This window comes from Pelodiscus sinensis, chromosome 7 (genome assembly GCF_052426305.1).
Source record: "Pelodiscus sinensis isolate ZL-2025 chromosome 7, ASM5242630v1, whole genome shotgun sequence".
In the NCBI taxonomy this organism is placed as follows: domain Eukaryota; kingdom Metazoa; phylum Chordata; order Testudines; family Trionychidae; genus Pelodiscus; species Pelodiscus sinensis.
In genome coordinates, this window is record NC_143058.1 from 57,921,944 (window position 1) to 57,942,214 (window position 20,271).

General features: G+C 40.6%; 1 protein-coding gene across 2 annotated transcripts in view; it reads right to left on the reverse strand.

Moving 5' to 3' along the window:
• Nucleotides 1-20,271, reverse strand: part of BMPR2 (bone morphogenetic protein receptor type 2) — a 202,535-nt gene that overhangs the window by 34,617 nt on the left and 147,647 nt on the right. For both annotated transcript variants that reach the window (XM_006130743.5, XM_006130742.5), the window contains exons 4-5: nt 6,837-6,947; nt 6,263-6,354 (exon numbers count right to left, since the gene is read on the reverse strand). In XM_006130743.5, the coding sequence (XP_006130805.1) occupies nt 6,263-6,354; nt 6,837-6,947 (203 nt within the window). The remainder of the gene's footprint in view (nt 1-6,262; nt 6,355-6,836; nt 6,948-20,271) is intronic.

Sequence of the window (20,271 nt, forward strand, 5' to 3'; positions counted from 1 at the left end):
GTGTAATTGAGGGTATAATTAGCACTGCCATGTATTTATTAAGATGCATAAGAAGAAAAGCAGCAAGGCTGGGTCTGAAAGCCCAAAGAGAGTTTGCATTTAGCAGTTAAAACATCCATTTTTTTATTTCTAAATTGAACAATCTTGATATGAAACTAGACAATAATAGGGTACTACTAAAATAGAGATTCACCTTCTAGGGTAAAACAATATTTTAAAAATGCTGTGTAAAATTTTGTTTTAAAAACAAGCAATTGAAATCATTTCTATGTTTGAACTGTTTTTTTTTAAATGCCATGTAGGACTTTTAAAGCAGCCACTGGGAAGTAGACCTTCAAAAGGAATAAATAAAAAATAGTGGCTAGAAGACAGTCAGCTGGTATTTCATAATTTTTGTAGAGAAGGCCCAAAGGAGCTGCAGACTTGCACTGCAATGCATCATGAAAACGTCACTATTGCAACAAGGTCACTGAAATACCTTAGTATTAGTGAATATTTTGTTCTGTAAAACAATAATGGAATGTTTAAGTTTAATAATGGGGGATCCAGTAGATATAGTATACTTGGATTTTCAGAAAGCCTTTGACAAGGTCCCTCACCAAAGGCTCTTGTGTAAATTACATGGCCATGGGATAAGAGGGATGGTCCTTTCTTGGATTGAGAACTGGCTAAAAGACAGGAAACAAAGGGTAGGAATAAATGGTAAATTTTCAGATTGGAGAGGGGTAACTAGTGGTGTACCCCAAGGGTCAGTCCTGGGACCAATCCTTTTCAACTTATTCATAAATGATCTGGAGAAAGGGGTAAGCAGTGAGGTAGTAAAGTTTGCAGATGATACCAAACTGTTTAGGATAGTCAAGACAGAAGCAGACTGTGAGGGACTCCAAGAAGATCTCACCAAACTGAGTGATTGGGCAACAAAATGGCAAATGAAATTTAATGTGGATAAGTGTAAAGTAATGCACATCGGGAAAAATAACCCCAACTATACGTACAGTATGATGGGGGCTAATTTGGCTACGACAAATCAGGAAAGAGATCTTGGAGTTATCGTGGACAGTTCTCTGAAAACTTCCACACAGTGTGCAGCGGCGGTCAAAAAGGCAAATAGGATGCTAGGAATTATTAGGAAAGGGATAGAAAATAAGACCCAGAACATCTTACTGCCCCTGTATAAAACTATGGTACGCCCACATCTTGAATACTGTGTACAGATGTGGTCTCCTCACCTCAAAAAAGATATTTTGGCCTTGGAAAGGGTTCAGAAAAGGGCAACTAAAATGATTAGGGGTTTGGAACGGGTCCCATATGAGGAGAGGCTAAAGAGACTGGGACTTTTCAGTTTAGAAAAGAGGAGACTGAGGGGGGATATGATAGAGGTCTATAAAATCATGAGTGGTGTGGAGAAGGCTGATAAAGAAAAGTTATTTATTAGTTCCCATAACAGAAGAACTAGAGGACACCAAATGAAATTAATGGGTAGCAGGTTTAAAACTAATAAAAGGAAGTTCTTCTTCACACAGCGTGTTGTCAACCTGTGGAACTCCTTGCCAGAGGAGGCGGTGAAGGCTAGGACTATAATAGAGTTTAAAGAGAAGCTGGATAAATTCATGGAGGTTAGGTCCATAAAAGGCTATTAGCCAGGGGATAAAATGGTGTCCTTGGCCTCTGTTTGTCAGAGGCTGGAGAGGGATGGCAGGAGACAAATCGCTTGATCATTGTCTTCGGTCAACCCTCTCTGGGGTACCTGGTGCTGGCCACTGTCGGTAGGCAGGATACTGGGCTAGATGGACCTTTGGTCTGACCCAGTACGGCCGTTCTTATGTTCTCCAAAAGTCAATATGACATTCCAACAACCATAGGCAAACAGACCATATTCCACTTCTCTATGCTTCAAATGTATCAACTAAGGATCTGAACGGGATACGAATACAGATATTAACTGGTTACCCAGTTAACACCAGATGCTTACTGGGTAATGGTTAACTGTTACCTAGGAGCAGCTCGACACGGGCTTGCAATACTGTCCCAAGAAAGGACTTTTCCCACTGCAGATAAAAAATTGAGAAAACCGACAAACAGAATGAAAATCTAGCTTGATAGCCAAGATAACCACTGAGACCCAAGTAAAATTAGTAAAATAAATAAAAAAACCCAGCTTTGTCACACCTACTGAAACAAGGAAACAGATATGGCTCCTAGAAAAGAAGACTAGGAAACCTTATTGTAGAGTCATAAATAAGAACTTCAACAAGCAACCCTAGGAACTCCAGAGCCATTTCTGCAGCCTCATCTTTAAAAATTCCAATCATCATAAATCTTTGATTAAAAAATGGGTAACACCTCAAAACCAAGGCATCCAAGTTTCATTAAAAAAATCCCAGTGAAAGCCTAAATACTCTACTTGCTAAAGAAAAGCAAAAGACAATTGCTTCCAAGGAACACGCTCATCCAAACAACAGCTGCTGCAAAGAATGTAACTCAAAAGTACCAACTGCCTAAAAGATCAACGAGATCTTGACTCCCTTCAACAATGAACAGATACAAAATACTCTCATTCAGCCAATGATGGCGTCCCACAAAAAGTCTAAGAGAGTCTTCCAAAAAGAATGGAAGAGGATACAAAGCAATATATTTAGGCCACTTTGTAAAGAGAATTAAATGATTAATAATTAACACCCACCCTCAGAAGGTGTGTTAAGGCAAACACCACTTTCCACCTTAGCAACCTCCACTTTTCCATAACTCCTTTCAAGTTCTGATCCAAAATATCATCCAGTCCCTGAACAATTTCCAGTGCCTTAAACCAATCTGACTCCACGATAACCCTCTAGCAAAGTCAGGGGCAAGAGATTATCGAAGTCCCAGCAGGACTGCATCACTCTTCCCTAAATATATGAGAACTGATGATGCCTGATCAAAAGAGTGCTGACATTCAATCAGAACCTAAACATCACAATCATGAGTAATAAACAGAGGCACATCATCAAACATATGTGGACACTTTCACTGGGGTACAAGCTTAAACAGTGAGGGTATGTCTACACTACCCTCCTAATTCGAACTAGGAGGGTAATGTAGGCATACCGCACTTGCAAATGAAGCCCGGGATTTGAATTTCCCGGGCTTCATTTGCATAAGCCGGGCGTCGCCATTTAAAAATCCCGGCTAGTTTGAACCCCGTGCCGCGTGGCTATACGTGGCACGGAGTAGCTAGTTCGGATTAGGCTTCTAATTCGAACTAGCTGTACTCCTCGTGGAATGAGGTGTACAGCTAGTTCGGATTAGGAAGCCTAATCCGAACTAGCTACTCCGTGCCGCGTGTAGCCGCGCGGCACGGGGTTCGAACTAGCCGGGATTTAAAAATGGCAGCGCCCGGCTTATGCAAATGAAGCCCGGGAAATTCAAATCCCGGGCTTCATTTGCAAGTGCAGTATGCCTACATTACCCCGCTAGTTTGAACTAACGGGGTAGTGTAGACATACCCTAAGAGAAAGGCCGGAAAGGTGCTTTCACAACATACATAACAGAGACTTGATAGAAAGAGCATACAATAACTCAGACATGGAACTACCCTGTCTAATTCCCTTATAGACTGGAAAAAGGACACTCAAAACACTATTCACTTTAAGATGACTACATATATATGTCATTATATAGTAACTGAATACAGAAGACAAACTTTGGTTCAAAACCAAAAGTATAAAGTATGCAAAACAAATTCCTATGATCTACATAATCAAAAGCCTTCTGTTGCTCACGGGAATCAACCCAATAAGCAAATCAAAGATTTCTGAGGCTTAATTACATCCAACAATAGATTATCAAAAATGGACCACTAGGAATGCAATAGATCTGATCAGGGTACATAATATTCAGGACAAAGCAGGGACAAAGGTCTCCAATTCTTCGCCTCCCCTAGATCTCCCTTCCCAAGAAACAGGAAGAACCACTCAATGACAACTGAGTGGCTGTTCTTTTTGATGTCCCCCTAAAAAACCTAAAGCAAATCTGGCCCAAGGGTCCAAAATTCCTTATAAAACTTAATAGGCAAATCATCAATACCAGGTGTCTTCCTTGGAGCAATAATTAGAAGTCAATTCTGAGAGTGTCAGATCCTGTTCAAGCACCTGCATCCAACGCTGAGATTCCAGAAATATCCTGAAGGAGCCATGAAGTCTCAGATGGACACACAGGCTCTATGGTGTACAGATATGAGAAAAAATTCACAGCAAAGCTCCTAATTCCATCCTTCATCTTCTGCTGCTATGAAGTGTCTTGCTGATAGTATTGGTTTATTATTTTTTGAGGAAAGGAAAAGCTCCCTGGTACAAATAGTGAGTTCTATTGAGTAACTTTCCCAGATTATCTCAAGCACTCATTTTCTGAGATGATTCGTTCCCAGATGAAGGCACTTTTCATGACAGCTGAAGCCTTGCAGGTAAAACAACTTGTGAGAAGGGGGGGATCTTGTGTAGCCTTTTCAACCACCTTAGCTTTGATGGACACATAATGGCTCAGAATTTCTTCCCCAGGATTCCCACCAACCGTGCCTTCCCTGGAGATTCTGGAGGCTCAAGTGAAACCTTTCTGTTTGCTCTGCAAACTGTAGGAACAGGAGTCACATGACTAAGGGAGAAACTATAGGCACTTCATAACATGGCACTGATTCTGGCTTGGTCTTAGAGAAGGGAGGATCCATAAAGTCAGCTCAATTCTCTTGGCACAGATCTTGCACAAACTAAGGATTTTAAAAAGCAGTTAATTAGGTAGCCACTGTGAAAAATCTTAGTGGTTACAGTTACATGCTGGTTCCTGGCTGCTACCCCACTCCCAGGAAGCTGGCTGCTCTGAGGGCTCTGCTGCATAAGCTTTATGCTGCAGAGCCTGCAGTGTGGGGGAGCAGCTGGCTCCCCAGGAGCCGGTGAGAGTGGGTTTTAAGCCCACTTCTGGTGCACACCATCTCCCACCTGCTGCCTCATTCCCAGGAAGCCAGCTGCCACCCAGCGCTGCTGCCTCTATCCCAGGGAGTCGGTGCATGCTGGGAGCTGGCTTAAAAGCTGGCTCCTACTACATAACTGTTACAGTAACCGTTAAGCTGATGCTTACCAATTAACCATTTAATCGGTTACACTATTACATCCTAGGACAAACACCAAATTGGAGCTGGTTTCACTGTGGTTCATCCATCTGTCTTAGAAATGACTGTGCCTTCATGCCATCAGAAGCCAGACTTCCCTGCAGTCTCAACAGGGCCATGGAAGCTGAGTTCCTGTAGCCTGCTATCATTCTCTGCCATTTCTGGAGCATGGGGAAGAGGCACAGTGACGTTGTCCTTCAAACTTTGCTCAGTGCCACATGTTCAACAATGTGGAAGCAGACACAAACCACAGTAAATTCTATACTTACAGTAGTGTTACTACAGCGTTTCAGACTTCTACTGTAAGATATTGTACTTTTAAATATTTTTAACATGGTCATCTAATAGAAAAAAGCATTTTGTTGTGCTTGAAATACAACATGTACAAATCTCTCTCACTGTTCTTCAGTGGTTAATCACCTTCTAAAATAAAAAGCACATTCTGACTAATATGAGCGATTCTGTTGAGTAAAAAGAGAAAATAAAATACTGTCTTTGGTTTCTGGCATCGCCCGGGTAACCTCTACTTATTTTATGGTTTTCACAAGAGTTTACAGACAAATAGAACTAGGACAATATAAAAATGGGAAATAGAGGTGTTAAATTTAGATTAATTGGCTCATCAAATAGTCAATGCAATTTCAAATAGTCGATTAGGGTGCCTCCGCCTTTGAAGTGTCACAGCAGCCTCAAGGCTGTTGCTACATTTCAAAGATGAAAGTGCTGTGGGGAGCACAGGGCCAGTGGAGTACTCAAGCAGTCCCCCGCTGGCCCCAGGCTGCACGTGGCGTTTCAAAGCAGCTGCACCACGTGGAGCCCAGGATCTGGCCTTGGGCTCCATGCAGCACTGCCTCTTTGAAGCACCCCCTCCACTCCCCTCCCCCCCCGCTGCCTCTTTCTGATAGAGGCAACAAGGGGGGAGGGAAATGACTAATCAACTAGTATGTTGACTATCCGATAAGCATTTGCTTATCAAACAGTCGACTAGTCTTTCACATCCCTAGTGGGAAAATATAGCATATTTATTACACATATCTGTTCATTAAATATTACAATATCGGACAGGTGGTGCAAACAATGAAGAGTAAATAAAGATGCAGAAATTCCTAGTTGCATATTTACCTCTAACAATTTTAGATTATCCAAGTCTAGAGAAGGCTCTGATGCTGCTGCTTCCATCATGTTCATACTGTGTAGACCTTGTTTACGGTCACCTACAAATATAGGAATCAAAAGTTGCAATAGTTAAGGTTTTATGCAAAAAATGCACATGACAATGATTACAGAACTATCTTGGGACTTGGCAGCAACAGTGGCTGTTATGGTGAAGTACAGGCCAAGCCAGGAGTAATAATGCATACAGTTCTCCCACAAGCTAGTAAAACAAAGGTGGAAAGAGTAGGAGGTTGGGAAGGTACACAATTACTTGCTACACAACTATTATTTTGTGTGTGACTCAGAATCCCAATGGTATTGGCCTTAGAGAAGACTGATGGGTCCACTTAACGTATTTGTTAAGCACAGGATTCCTGAAAGAAAAATGGAACCCAGTCTGAAAACATGTGGGAGTCTTTAGAAATTTGTATAGGTTATTAAGAAATAGATGAAAAGGGAGGGAAGAGAGGAAGGTAGGGGAATTATAATTGTGAAAAACAGTCAAAATAATAATATGAAAAAAGAACATATCAAATTCTACCTGCAAACATCCTATATCCAAAGAATATAGCGGCAATCAAAACAGCTAATACAGAGACTGAGGCCAAGACAATAACAATAGTCTCATCTCGGTGAAAAGAATTGGATGAATCTAAAAGGAAGAAGAAAGAGTATATGTCACTTTTTTAAAGATACATTAAAATAATTCAGGATTATAAAACAAAGTAACAGAAATGAGAAACAAATCATGCAGCATGGATTACACTATGGCTACGTCTAGACTGGCATGATTTTCTGCAAATGCTTTTAACGGAGAAGTTTTTCCGTTAAAAGCATTTGCAGAAAAGAGCGTCTAGATTGGTACGGACGCTTTTCCGCAAAAGCACTTTTTGCGGAAAAGCGTCCGTGACAATCTAGATGCAGTTTTGCACAAGAAAGCCCCGATCGCCATTTTCACCATCGGGGCTTTTTTGCACAAAACAGTTTTCAGCTGTTTACACTGGCCCTTTTGAGCAAAAACATTTCTGGGAAAGGGCTTTTGCCCGAATGGGAGCAGCATAGCATTTCCGCAAGAACATTGACAATCTTACATGAGATCGTCAGTGTTCTTGCGGAATTTCAAGCGGCCAGTGTAGACAGCTGGCAAGTTTTTCCACAAAAGCAGCTGCTTTTGAGGAAAAACTTGCCAGTCTAGATGCAGCCTATGGGTACGTCTACACAGCGGTGATATTTCGGGATATTGAGGTATCCCAAAATAGCTACTCTGAGACTTAGAAACATGCCCATTATTTCAAAATAGTTTTTGAAATAATGGTTGCACTATTTCGCCATTCCTGTAAACCTTGTTGCATGAAGGTTAAGGGATGGCTCGTAACAGTGCGTTATTTTGAAATTTGGTGCTGTGTAGTCAGCGCCAAATTTCTAAATAGCCTATTTTGAAATAGACTCAAAATAAACTATGCAATTTACATAATGCAAATTGCGTATCTTATTTCGAGTATCGGGTGCTGTGTAGATGCACCCAGTATGTCCCTAATTTATTTTTATCTTTAAAATTTAAGGAGCTGATAACAACTGAATAGCTAATACCTCTGCAACATCTTAGGTCTTTTCTTGCTGATATGGAGAATGACACCAAAACGGAATCACTGTCTTCCATATGGCAACATTCAAAACAACTACACAAGATTGACTGGCCCAACCCTTCAATTTGTATTTTAGCAGTGTTATGAATTACAGAAGCTGAAACAAGTTCATTATATTACTAAAAAATGCTAGCACATTGTAATGTTCCCGACTTTTTCTAGAAGAGTCTTTCGATTATGTGATAATTGTGCAAATGATTAAGGAATTCATTTACAAACATCTAGAAAATAATAAGATAAGTAAAAGTCAGCATAGATTTGTAAAGAACAAATAACGTCAAACCAACCTCATAGATTTCTTTGATGGGATAACAAGCCTTGTGGATAAGGGGGAAGCAGTAGATGTGGTATACCTAGAATTCAGTAAAGCATTTCATACCGTCCTGCATGACCTTCTCATTAATAAACTACAGAAATAAAAACCTAGATGGGGCTACTATAAGGTGGGTGCATAAGTGTTTGGATAAACATTCCCAGAGAGAAGTTATCAATAGTTCACAGTCATGCTGGAGGGGCATAACAAGTGGTGTTTCATAGGGTATGTCTACACTACCCCCCTAGTTCGAAGTACCTAGGGGGGGGTAATGTAGTCATACAGAGTTGCAAATGAAGCCTGGGATTTGAATTTCCCGGGCTTCATTTGCATGAAGCCGGCTGGCGCCATTTTTAAATGCCGGCTAGTTTGGACTGCGTGCCGCGTGGCTACACGCGGCACGAACTAGCTAGTTCGGATTAGGCTTCCTAATCCGAACTAGCTGTACACCTCGTTCCACGAGGCAACTCCGTATGACTACATTACCCCCCCTAGTTCGAACTAGGGGGGTAGTGTAGACATACCCATAGGGATTAATTTTGGGACTAATTCTATTCAATATTTTCATCAATAATTTAGATGTGGATCTAAGTTGTGACATAACTTAGAAATGTTTCTTTCAATGAGTGGTAGTCTGGCCATCCATGTACCATATGCTTTACAACAGTACGGATATTTGCATGCTAAACCAGGTGCTGATTGAAAGATTGCCAAAATTTACGAGAAAAGAATTCTGGCAGTGTCCAGTTTATGAATAAAGACAAAAAGATCTGGATGCTATATGTTGGAGTTCAAGAAGACATACCAGATCCCTCACACATACGGCAAACTGACAAGCGTGCTTGTCTCATGAAAGGAGGGCCATAGCTAACTATGTAAGGAACTGCAAATATTTTGGGTGAGCAATATTTGGTTAGATATGACAGTATTTTGTTAATTAAGTCTAGGCTCTAGAATGAATGTTAAAATGTTATTTTATACATAACTTCCAATACTTCTGTTTTCTACTACCTGAATCACTATGTTTTGGTAAATACATTTGATTTCACTATAAATATATAAGTGATATATATTAAGCAGAGCACTGATATGAGTGGAAGCAAAGGGCTACTGTTTCCTTGCAAGCAGCAAAACTATGAAAATTGCGAGTGTTCAGTGGACATGGGAATGGAAACTTTTGGAGACTGAAGAGCACTGTACCTCAAGACAGCTCCCTGTAAACCTGATACTCAATACTTATACGCGGTTATAATATTTCCACATACAATGCCTTCTAAGTGAAAACAATGAAGAGTCCTGTGGCACCTTAAAGACTAGCAGATTTATTTGGGCATAAGCTTTCTTAGGTAAAATCCACTTTAACACATCTGATGAAGTGGTTTTACCCATGAAAGCTTATGCCCAAATAAATCTGCTAGTTTTTAAGATGTTACAGGGCTCCTCATTGTTTTTGTGGATGGCTACCCTCTGAGACGTTTAAGTCAAATCTCTGAAACACATTGTTCTGTCAATATGCACATAATCATCTTACATGGAGTGAGGAGATTTTACTATATGATTTTTGTTTAAATATATTAGAGTCTGGGACACACCCACTGCTAACTCTCCAGTGGCAACAGAAGAAATGACCAATACCCAGATGGATGTTAAGAGACCATCACCAGCCATTAACCATCAGGGGAACTGTAAATAAAAGATTTACAATTCAATAAGAGACAGTTGCTTGAGCTACCATAACTCAGCAAGGCATCCAGGACATTAGTCCATGTTTGAGCCAGTATTTTTCCAAGCACAAAAGTATAAAATAAGGGCTAGTGTAACCATGAGATCACCTCTCTCTCTTCCCCCCCACCAACTATGAAGGCAACAAGAATGTCTGGCAGAAAAGACAATGAACTGGGGAGACCTGTCCCAGTTAAACAGGTGGGTGGTGAGGAAGGAATGATAAAGATTTGTGCAAGAAAGGAGACAGTTGTCTGCAACGTCCTTGCTTCATTTGTTAGTATGTGAATAGTGAGGCTATGTCTATATTACGCAGCTTTTAGTGACAAGGGGTGTCAACCCAGCACTGTCGCTAAAAATCAGTGTGTGAATTCTGTGTGTCAGCAATTTTGCCGACAAGATATTTCTGCCCGCAACGAGCAGATTTCACTTTGCCAGGTCCTGCCAAAAAAACAGCAATCACATGTGTACTGCTGTGGCTAAACTTTGTCATTCACCAGGGGGAACGGAAGGGGTAGTGTGGTGTACAAGCACCCATGCATGACCAATGTTTTGTCAAGCAAGGGCAAGTGTAGAGAAAGCCTTAGGCAGGGCATTACAGGAAAAGAATGGATGATTTCATAGTTATGGTACTTGAACACTGCTGTGAAGAACTGGATTCTATTTTTGCCCCTCGCAGAATCCATGTCTGATGCTAGGCAAGTCACTTAAACCAAACTTTCACAGATGGCCACTGTGTGTTCCTCATTTTCTAGGTGCCTATCTGGAGTTTGATATGCAGAAGTCCAGATCAATCCCAATTGCAAGTGAAGCCTATGAAGGCTGTGCTCTAAAAAAAATAAAATGAAAAATCAGGCCTACAGGAATCTCAACTAAAATTAGAGTACACTTTTGACACTAATTTCTCTGTACCTCAGCTCTCTCTATATAAACAGGAATAATATGTTGCTTCATAGAGGTACTGTGTAAAGGCAAATTCATTAATGTTTGTGAAACAGATGTTATAGTGTTAAGTTTTGGGGTTTTTTTGTAATGTTTCTCATGAGGAAGTGAAAAATTATTTTTTTAGAGCTGGATGTGAATAGTATCCAAGGCCCAAGGATTTATGCCGAATAACAATGGAGCAATAAAATAAAATGGAACACTAAAAAGCTGCTCATTTAGTGAGCATCATCCATGCTATATATTGAACAAGATAAGGTTTGCATACTGAAAAAATAGTTTGCATACTGAAAAATAGACTATTAATGCATACACAGAAAGAGGCTAAATAGGCCACCTTAAAAGTGGCATTTCCTTATTCTGAGCGCTTGACTTTGCAATCTTAACATTCATTTAATATAGGGTGTGTGTGTGTGTGTGTGTGTGTGTGTGTGTGTGTGTGTGTGTGTGTGTAAACAAGTAGACAATATAGAAGAGTTGTGCAGATTTGAATGTTATCATACCAGTATATTTTAGTAGTAATACATGATCCAATAATTAAAAGCTGTGTGGTAATGCATACATTTAACAACTTTCCACTAGTCTTCTATGCTGCCCATTAAAGCTCAGTTGCTCTTATGCATGTATGGTCTATTGTGTACTGTATACAATAAATGATTAACTGATTATGTTTTTCTGGCACTTTAGGTTGTAGAGAAACACTTTAAAATGCAATTATTTAAATAAAGACTGCACTGCAATGAATAAACACAAGGGGGCAGGAGTTTACATAAGGTTGTATATGCAGTCTTAAACACTGTAGTCAGTGATTTTTTTTTGTCTTCCATATTAGGTGAAATTAACTTCTTGTCATATAATTATACCCCAAATGTAAGCTCTCATTTAAAATACTAATTAAGTTTCCAAATGTTAAATATGTAAGAAAAACAGTAAAATGTGAACTATTATAGTAAGACAAAATATACAAACAGGATAGAGTTCTCTCCTATTTCTTTAGACACCTGACAATTGTTCAGGAAGAGGTGTACAGCTCAATGAGCTGTTAACACCAAACATGAAACAAATGTAAGAAGGCCATGACACTATACAGTAAGCATACAGTAACTCTGTACAGTAAGTCCACGGAATTATCCAACATTTACTCACAATATAGAAAGTTAAACAAGCATGTAAGTTTTTGCTTAATCAAGACAAAGTAAATAACACAAAGGATATTATACTGATATTCATTTTAACATTTATTTGTTTTACTATAGTACCAAGAAGTCCTTGTCATGGACTAGGACTATTGTGCTGGACATACAACAAAATGACAGTCATGCATCTTAATGTTATTGTATTTACTTCTGAATTCTTAACAGTGCCAGCCTAAGGCCAGATTCTTCAAAATACAGTAGATTTCCAATAATCCGGCACCTTTGAGACCTAGGTGGTGCCGGATTATCGGATATGCCAGAGTATTGGGAGGTACTCCGGCAGGGGGCTGTGGACTGGTCTGCTGGGACCCACACTGCGTCCGGGGGGTGGGCGGGGAACAGCGCAATGAGGGGCGAACCCTCCACCGTTTTGCAGGAAGGCGGGGGAAGCCCAGCGCCACCACCGAGAGTTTCTGGGAGGGGAGCGGGCTTCCCCATCCCCCAGACTGCAGTAGTTATTGCCGAGCAGAGGGGTGAGGGGCAGCGCTGCGGGACCAACCCGGCAGCACCCCAGCTGCTCTGCTCCACCGCTTCCCCAAGTCCGCCGCTGTCGCTGCTGAAACTGACAAGTGGCGGACTTGGGGAAACGGCGGAGCAGAGCAGCTGGGATGCTGCCGGGTGTACCTTTCACAAGTAGGCAAAAAGGACATTGCAAGTATAAATAAATATAGCTGCTTCTAAAATTATTTCCTGTCACAGTGGCCCAGAAGGGTTCTTATGACACAGTGCTGGGTTTCTAGTCCTCTAAACAGATACATAATATTACCAACTGTTTCTAAGAGCTCAAGTATTTCAGATATCATTCTAAATTTTAATCTCACGCTGATTGGTTTATCACAAAATAGTCTGTAAGCTCTAATTCCCACTATCAGCCGCCTCACTAAAAATGGCAATTCAAACATTTATTATTTGTACTTTAAAATATTTGAAGCTATTTTGATCCTTTTCGCCCCTAAGAAAATCACATTAAAGTTAAACAAACAAACAAGCATTATAGAATCACAGAAATGCAGGGCTTGAAGGGACCTCGACGGCTCAACTAGCCCACTCCCATGCACGAAGGCAGGACCAATTACACCATTCTTGACAGATGTTTGTATAACTGTTCTTAAAATCATTTGGTGATGTGGATTCCCCAATATCCCTTGGTAAGCTATTTTACAGTTTAACTATCCTTACAGTTACAAAGAGTGGTTTTGTTCCCCTAATATTTAATCTAAATCTTCCGTGCTAGAGATTAAGCATTACTTCTAGTTCTATCTTAATTGCAGTCATTTTGATCTAATTGCTGGGAAGCTCCCAGCTGGCATTGAAATCATCTACAGAATGAAAGCTGTTTAGGCTTAGCAGGCTAAAAGCTAAGAGTAAGATTTCCACCACATCTATTGTGGAACTTCAGTATGCAGATGAAAATACAGTTTTTGCCCACTCTGAGAAAGATCTTCAGGCTATCTTGAATGTGTTTGCTGATGCTTATGCATGTCTTGGTCTCGCCCTCAACATCAAGAAAACCAAAGTGCTACATCAGCCCTCTCCAAATGAAATACCACATACCCCATCTATTAAAATCAATGGAGAGGCACTGGAGAACGTCGATCATTTTCTGTACCTTGAAAGTTATCTTTCATTCAAGGCAGGAACTGACACAGAAATCGAACACAATTTGAGCTGCGCCAGTGCAGCTTTTGCTTATTTACAGCACAGGGTTTTTGAAGATCATGACATTTGAACAGACACCAAACTTCTTGTCTATCAAGCCATCACTCTTCTAACACTATTTTATGGGTCTGAAACCTGGACAACCTATAGACATCACTTGAAAGTCCTTGAGAGGTATCACCAATGCTGCCTTCACAACATCTTGAAGATCAAATGGGAAGACAGGTGCATTAACATCAGCGTTCTGGAAGAGGCAAAGACCACCAGTATTGAAACAACGATCATCTGTCAGCAACTTTGCTGGTCATGTAGTTTGGATGCCAAACCATCGTCTCCCAAAACAGGTCCTATTTTCTCAGCTGACAGAAGGACACTGGAACATGGGAAGACAACGGAAGCATTATAAAGACTTGCTAAAGGAAAACTTGAAGTGCAACACTGATGTTGACACTTAGGAGACCCTCACCCTGGATCACTTAAAATGGAGACGAGTCCTATGCAATGGCTCCCTGCATTTTGAATTTGCCCACAGACATGCTGAAGAGAAGAGGTGCATGAGGAAGGAGAGACCAGCTTCTAGTCATGGTCAACAGCTTTCTGCTGTGTCTGGAAACATCTGTCTTCACTGTAAGGGTGCATCTACATAGCACCCGAAACTCAAAATAAGAGATGCAATTTGCTTATTTTGAAATTTGGCACATCTATACTGTGCAAAATGAAAAATATTTTGAAATAGCGGGTGGCTTGTGTAGATGCAGAGTAGCTATTTAAAGATACTTACAGTATCCCAAAATAGCTATGCAGTGTAGACGTACTTTAACAGAACGTGTGGTTCAAGGACTGGCGTTATCAGCCACCTGAGGGTCCATAAGTTCCATGGAAGATTATCATACTCAGCAATGAGTGATCGCCCACCAATATTTGACCAAAATCTTCCTTGCTACAGAGTAAGCATTACTTCTAGTTCTATCTTCGGTGGACAAAGAGCTCAACTTATCAATGTCCTCTTCATAGACTGTCCTTAACATGAGTAAAGACAGTTGTTAGGTGCCCCCTCAATCTTCTTTTCTCAAGACTGAACATGCATCACAGATCAGGTTTTCTTAACTTTAACCTCTTCAATTTGTCCACATCTTTCTTGAAGTGTGGATCCCAAACCTAATACATACTCCAGCTAAGTCCTCTCCAGTGACAAGTGCAGCGGAATAAATTCATCTTGTCTCTCATATAAGATGCTCCTGTTAATGCATCCCACAACATTAGCCTTATGTGTAACAATCAAGTGAGGAGTAGACCAAAATTGCTTTACCACCAACTTAGTGAGCAAGAAACTTACAAGTCTTATCTACAAAATATCAGTGAGGGTCACCTAGAACTTACAGGATGCCCAGAGCAAAATCCAAAAGCCTCCCTTCTTTAAAAAAAAAAAAAAAAAAACGCTACTGAGGGAATACCAGGTGGGAGCAAAGGGAGTGTTGGAGGAAGAACCTGGAGGCTCCTGTCCAGTGTTCCCTATGAGCTGTGAGCTTGTGTGACCACTCAGGAGAAGTTCAAATGACTCCTAGCTGATTAGCAGAGTGCCCACAGCTAGGTTTGGTGTTTCTATTGATGGTGCACATTCACACATACCTCAGTGTGCATAAAAATGTATTCTGCACATGCATGTAAAAATCTGCATATGGATGGAAAAGATTAGAGGGAACATTGCTTGTGTCCCATGTAGCTTCCCGCTCTAGGCATCACTATCTGGAGCATAGGGTCGCAGTGCCATTCAGGTTTGGAGGTCCTCTCAAATGGCAACTTGGGGCAAACTTCCTGTTCCTGACCATACTCACTGGGCAGCCCTGATAACCATACATTTTTTATTATATCCTGTATGTTACATTGTAATAAAGCAGATTGAATCTTAGAATTTCCATCTTGTGGCCAATTATGACATTGTGAAAAAAGATTGGTTGTAATTCAGAATGAGAAGGTAGAGATTTCAAAAACTGTCCACAAAAAGAAAATTCTGAAAATTTGTTTCAAAGAAATCAATCTGTTTCTATTCAAAATTGCCATCTGTCCTGACTCCCAGAGCAGTATTTCTCAGAAAGCACTGTGGAAAGATAGAGGAGTTGTCTTGCATAATACATTTCCAGTATTTATGCTACTGTGATGGAATTTACTTTATATAAAATATCCTTCATAAAAAGTATCAAAAACTGCTCTAATGGTAAGACATAAAGAGGCCATTTCCTTAATCTTTAGGTTAAAAGTAACTGAAAACTCTTTCAAACACTAATCACCGTTGGATGAAAGAGACTTGTAATGTGCTATTTCTTTCCAGAGAGGCATTTGGAGCCATGGAGTCAAGGCGTTGGAAGTAAAAACACCATCAGTTTCAATTGTTTCCTGCTCATTGTACGGTGCACAAGGAATGGAAGATCAAGGTTTAGCACATTTTACCCTGAAATGAATGGATCTTCAGTAATCTGTAATCTGAATCTCAATAATTCATTATTTCACAAGCAACATTCTTGGATATCTCTCAAAGATCAGAGAACACTAGAAACTGCAGAAAAACTGCTAGGAAAAATATTTACACAGACTCCTATATGTTAAGGCCAGAAGAGACTATCATGATCATCTAGTCTGAACTTGTGCATGTCGCAGGTCACAGAATGTCACCCATCAAAGCAGCAGCACCCCACGGAGCCTGAGGAGTCCCCAGCTGTCCCGAGCTTCAGCACTTTCACCTTCAAAGGTGGAAGTGCCCTAGCGACTATTCAATTAGTCAATTGCCCGATACTTACCATCCTTAGCCTCTATATAAAACCATCATGTGCCCACATCTGGAATACTGTGTACAGATGTGGTTGCCTCATCTCAAAAAAGATATATCAGCATTTGAAAAGGTTCAGAAAAGGGCAACAAAAATGATTAGGGGTTTGGAATGGCTCCCATATGAAAAGAGATTAAAAAGACTGGAACTTTCCGTCTTAGAAAACAGGAGACTAAGAGGAGATACGATAGCGGTCTATAAAATCATGTCTGGTGTGGAAAAAGTGAATAAGGAAAAGTTATTTACTTGTTCCCATAACATGAAAACTAGGGGTCACCAAATTAAATTAACAGGTTTAAAACAAACAAAAAGAAGTTGTTCTTCACACAGTGCACAGTCAACCTGTGCAACTCCTTGCCAGAGGAGATTGTGAAGACCAGGACTTTAACAGGGTTCAAGAAAGAACTAGATAAATTGATGGAGGTTAGAGGTCCATCAATGGCTATTAGTCAGAATGGGTAGGAATGGTGTCCCTAGCCTCTGTCAGAGACTGGGAATGGGTGATGATAGGAGGATTGCTTGATGATTCCCTGTTCTGTTCACTCCCTCTGGGGCATCTGGCATTAGCCACTGTTGGCAGACAGGCTACTGGGCTAGATGGACCTTTGGGCTGATCCAGTATGGACATTCTTATGTTATGTTCCCTGTGGCTTTCTGCTCTGGGCACGTTGGGAGGGAGGGGGCTTTGCATGCTGCTCCTGTCCCCAATACAATCTCTCAGCTCCTACAGGCTGTTTTCAGGCCAATAGGAACTGAGAAATTGTGCTGGGGGAGGAGGCGGCAGTGCACAAAGCCTCCTCCTTTCCTCCAGTACCCAGAGTGCCAGAGAGAGCAGCCAGCTACTTAGAGGGGTGTTAGGGTATTCTGTGCCTGAGGGTCTTGGTGGGGTGGCCCACAGGCCAGATCCGGTGGCTTGGCAGTCCAGATCTGGCCTGCAGGCTGCATCTTGTCTGCTCCTGGGTTAGGCTCTTTGACTCTCCTCTCGTAAGGTAGGTTTTCCATACCTCTGATCATCCTTGTAGCCCTTCTCTGCACCTGTTCCAGTTTGAATTCATCTTTCTTAAACATGGGAGACTAGATTTGTACAGAGTATTCCAGATGAGATTTCATCAGAGCTTTGTATAGTGATTTCCTATCTCTACTGGAAATATCTTGTCCGATGCATCCTAGGACAGTATAAGCCTATTTCATGGCCACATCACTGTGGAGAATCATTGCCATGCTGCGATCAACCAATTACACCCAAATTTTTATCCTCTTCTGTCATTTCCAATTTATATGTATCCAGCTTATAGCAAAAATTATTGTCAGCCTTGAAGTCTTTGAGCTTTCACTTTGCATTATTAAACTTCATTCATTTTTACAACTCCAGTTTTCAATGTCATAGAAATCTTCTTGGATTATATTCCGGTCTTCCTCTGTAATGGCAATACATCCCAACTTTGTATCATCTGCAAATGTATATTTACACAGGAGTGAACAGTCTAGAAATCAGGTCTTTAAATAGAAAGCACTCTGTGATTTTAATATTACTTTTCTTTTTCAAAACATCTTTTTTGCTATTACAAAACTTAGGAAAACTGTCTATAAAACTGTCATGTTCTCCTATCTTGGAAAACCCACATTCCCTCCTCTCTACAATAATTTTCATAGTAAGAAGGTTCAGCCAAACCCCATTGAGTTATATGTGCTTATGTGCAATAGCTGGGCTCGTGCAAGCAGGCACTTCCTGCATGCAGATCAGGAGAGCCATTGTCTCCCTTTTTGGAGCCTAGGATGTTTCTGTTTACAAATCCTGGAGCCAGGCAGGGGCACTGACTGGAGGAGGCGTCATCATGCTGTCTGCTTCCTTGCTACACTCAGCCTTTGTCTGGGTCTGCGTCACGAAATGAACATTGCTGTGCTCGCAGCAAAACACGGTTTAAATGCAGTGCACCAGTCCAGATTTCCTAACCCTTTCACAATCCTATTCAGAAAGATAAACTAAGGATTAATGTACTTTTACAGAGATGTATGCCATCTGGTTCAGAATCCAGTTGAGTTTTTAAGTCATAGCTTACCAATATGTATAGATGACTGAACTGATCTAGTGGACACACTGTACTGTGTGATATTTATTTCAGTATCTTTATCTTAAACATTTGACAACAGCATTTGACACCACCAGAAAATTTAGACAACTAATTTGTTCAGTAAATCATGTCAGTATATAGAAATACAATGTGAATAGGTTTATGACAACCTTTATTGTGTTTCTGTTTGACAGTATGTGGTTGATTCTAGTAGGATGTATCAACTCCCTTTGTTATAGCAAATATTCCAGTATTAAAATGTATTGACATTCAACATAATATTGTACAACACACAAACACAACATTCCTGTACTTTCTGATTTGAAGGAGTAAGTTATAGAGCTGCAGATTAAACACTTGTGTGACATTTCAGAAATGATAAAGTTTGTCTGAAGGGTGTTATTCGGACAACCAGTGCTCTTTTCCTATTAGTACTTTGTGGTTAATACACTGATTCCAGTCAATATGCCTGCATTACACAGAGTAAGATTTTTGATCCCACCTTCAATGATAATATATACTAATCAGAAGTCACTAGAGGAACTATCAGTATGATTTGAAGAAAATCTAATGCTAGAATACAGGGGGCCTAGTTTAGAGGGAAAGAAACAGGACTATATAGAGATACAAAGTTGACTTGCTTGCACATAAAGGTGTTAAAGCGGGGGTGTCCAACACACTAGCCTGTTTGGCTGGTTGAGTGTGGCTAGTTCACTATAGTGGCTACTGCTTCAGAACTGGTTGGACACCATGGTGTTAAAGTTTCATTATTTATCCCTCCAGCCAAGTGTGCAAGCTTCAATTGTTTCATATGAAACATGTCCTACATTTAAATAAATCAAAACAAAAAAAGCTCTCTCTGTTGGTCTGTAATGAATGGGAAAATGGTGTTTGTGTTTTTCCAGACCATAACTACATGTTTATTACATGCCCAGAAAGGTTTTAAAATATCCAACCACTTCATAAATGCTCTAGTTTTATAGACCACTGTCTGGAATCAGAAGGACCAGGCCAAAAGCTAAATTTGAACCCCATTTTTCCCACTAGTCCTCCCACTCATTCGTCTGTTCTCCCCATCTGCTTTCTCTCCAACAACCTGACATTTTTATCTTTAACCAGCTTGCTTAATTAGGGCTTTTCCAGTTATGTTTACCAGAATTAATTATACTTGTTTATTCATCTGCGTAGCAGTTTATCTTACCAGATGATTCTGAGGGTCAGGTAACTGTTGGTCAGACCAGTACTGTGGTCAGTTGAGTGGGTAACTGAGGCAAACACAGAAGGCAATTCATTCTGCATTCTGTTCACGGAGGAAAATGGTGTGCAATACCTCCCTATTTCATTTACCTTCCCAGCTAGCACTGAAGAACTCCCCCTTTTTCTCATTCCCAGCTCTGCTAGCTCTCTCCCCACCCCCACCCCCAATTCTCTATTATCCTCTTTCCTTGTTCTCCTTCCTGCCCCAGTTAGCACCCAATGTCATTGCAGAGTCCTTTCTCCACTACCAAGGATCTTGTGTGTGTCTTCCCACATTACATCAGGTTGACCTGTGGTGGTTGGGTCTTTTTGTTTGAACACTGCTGATTAAGAGGACAGACTCCT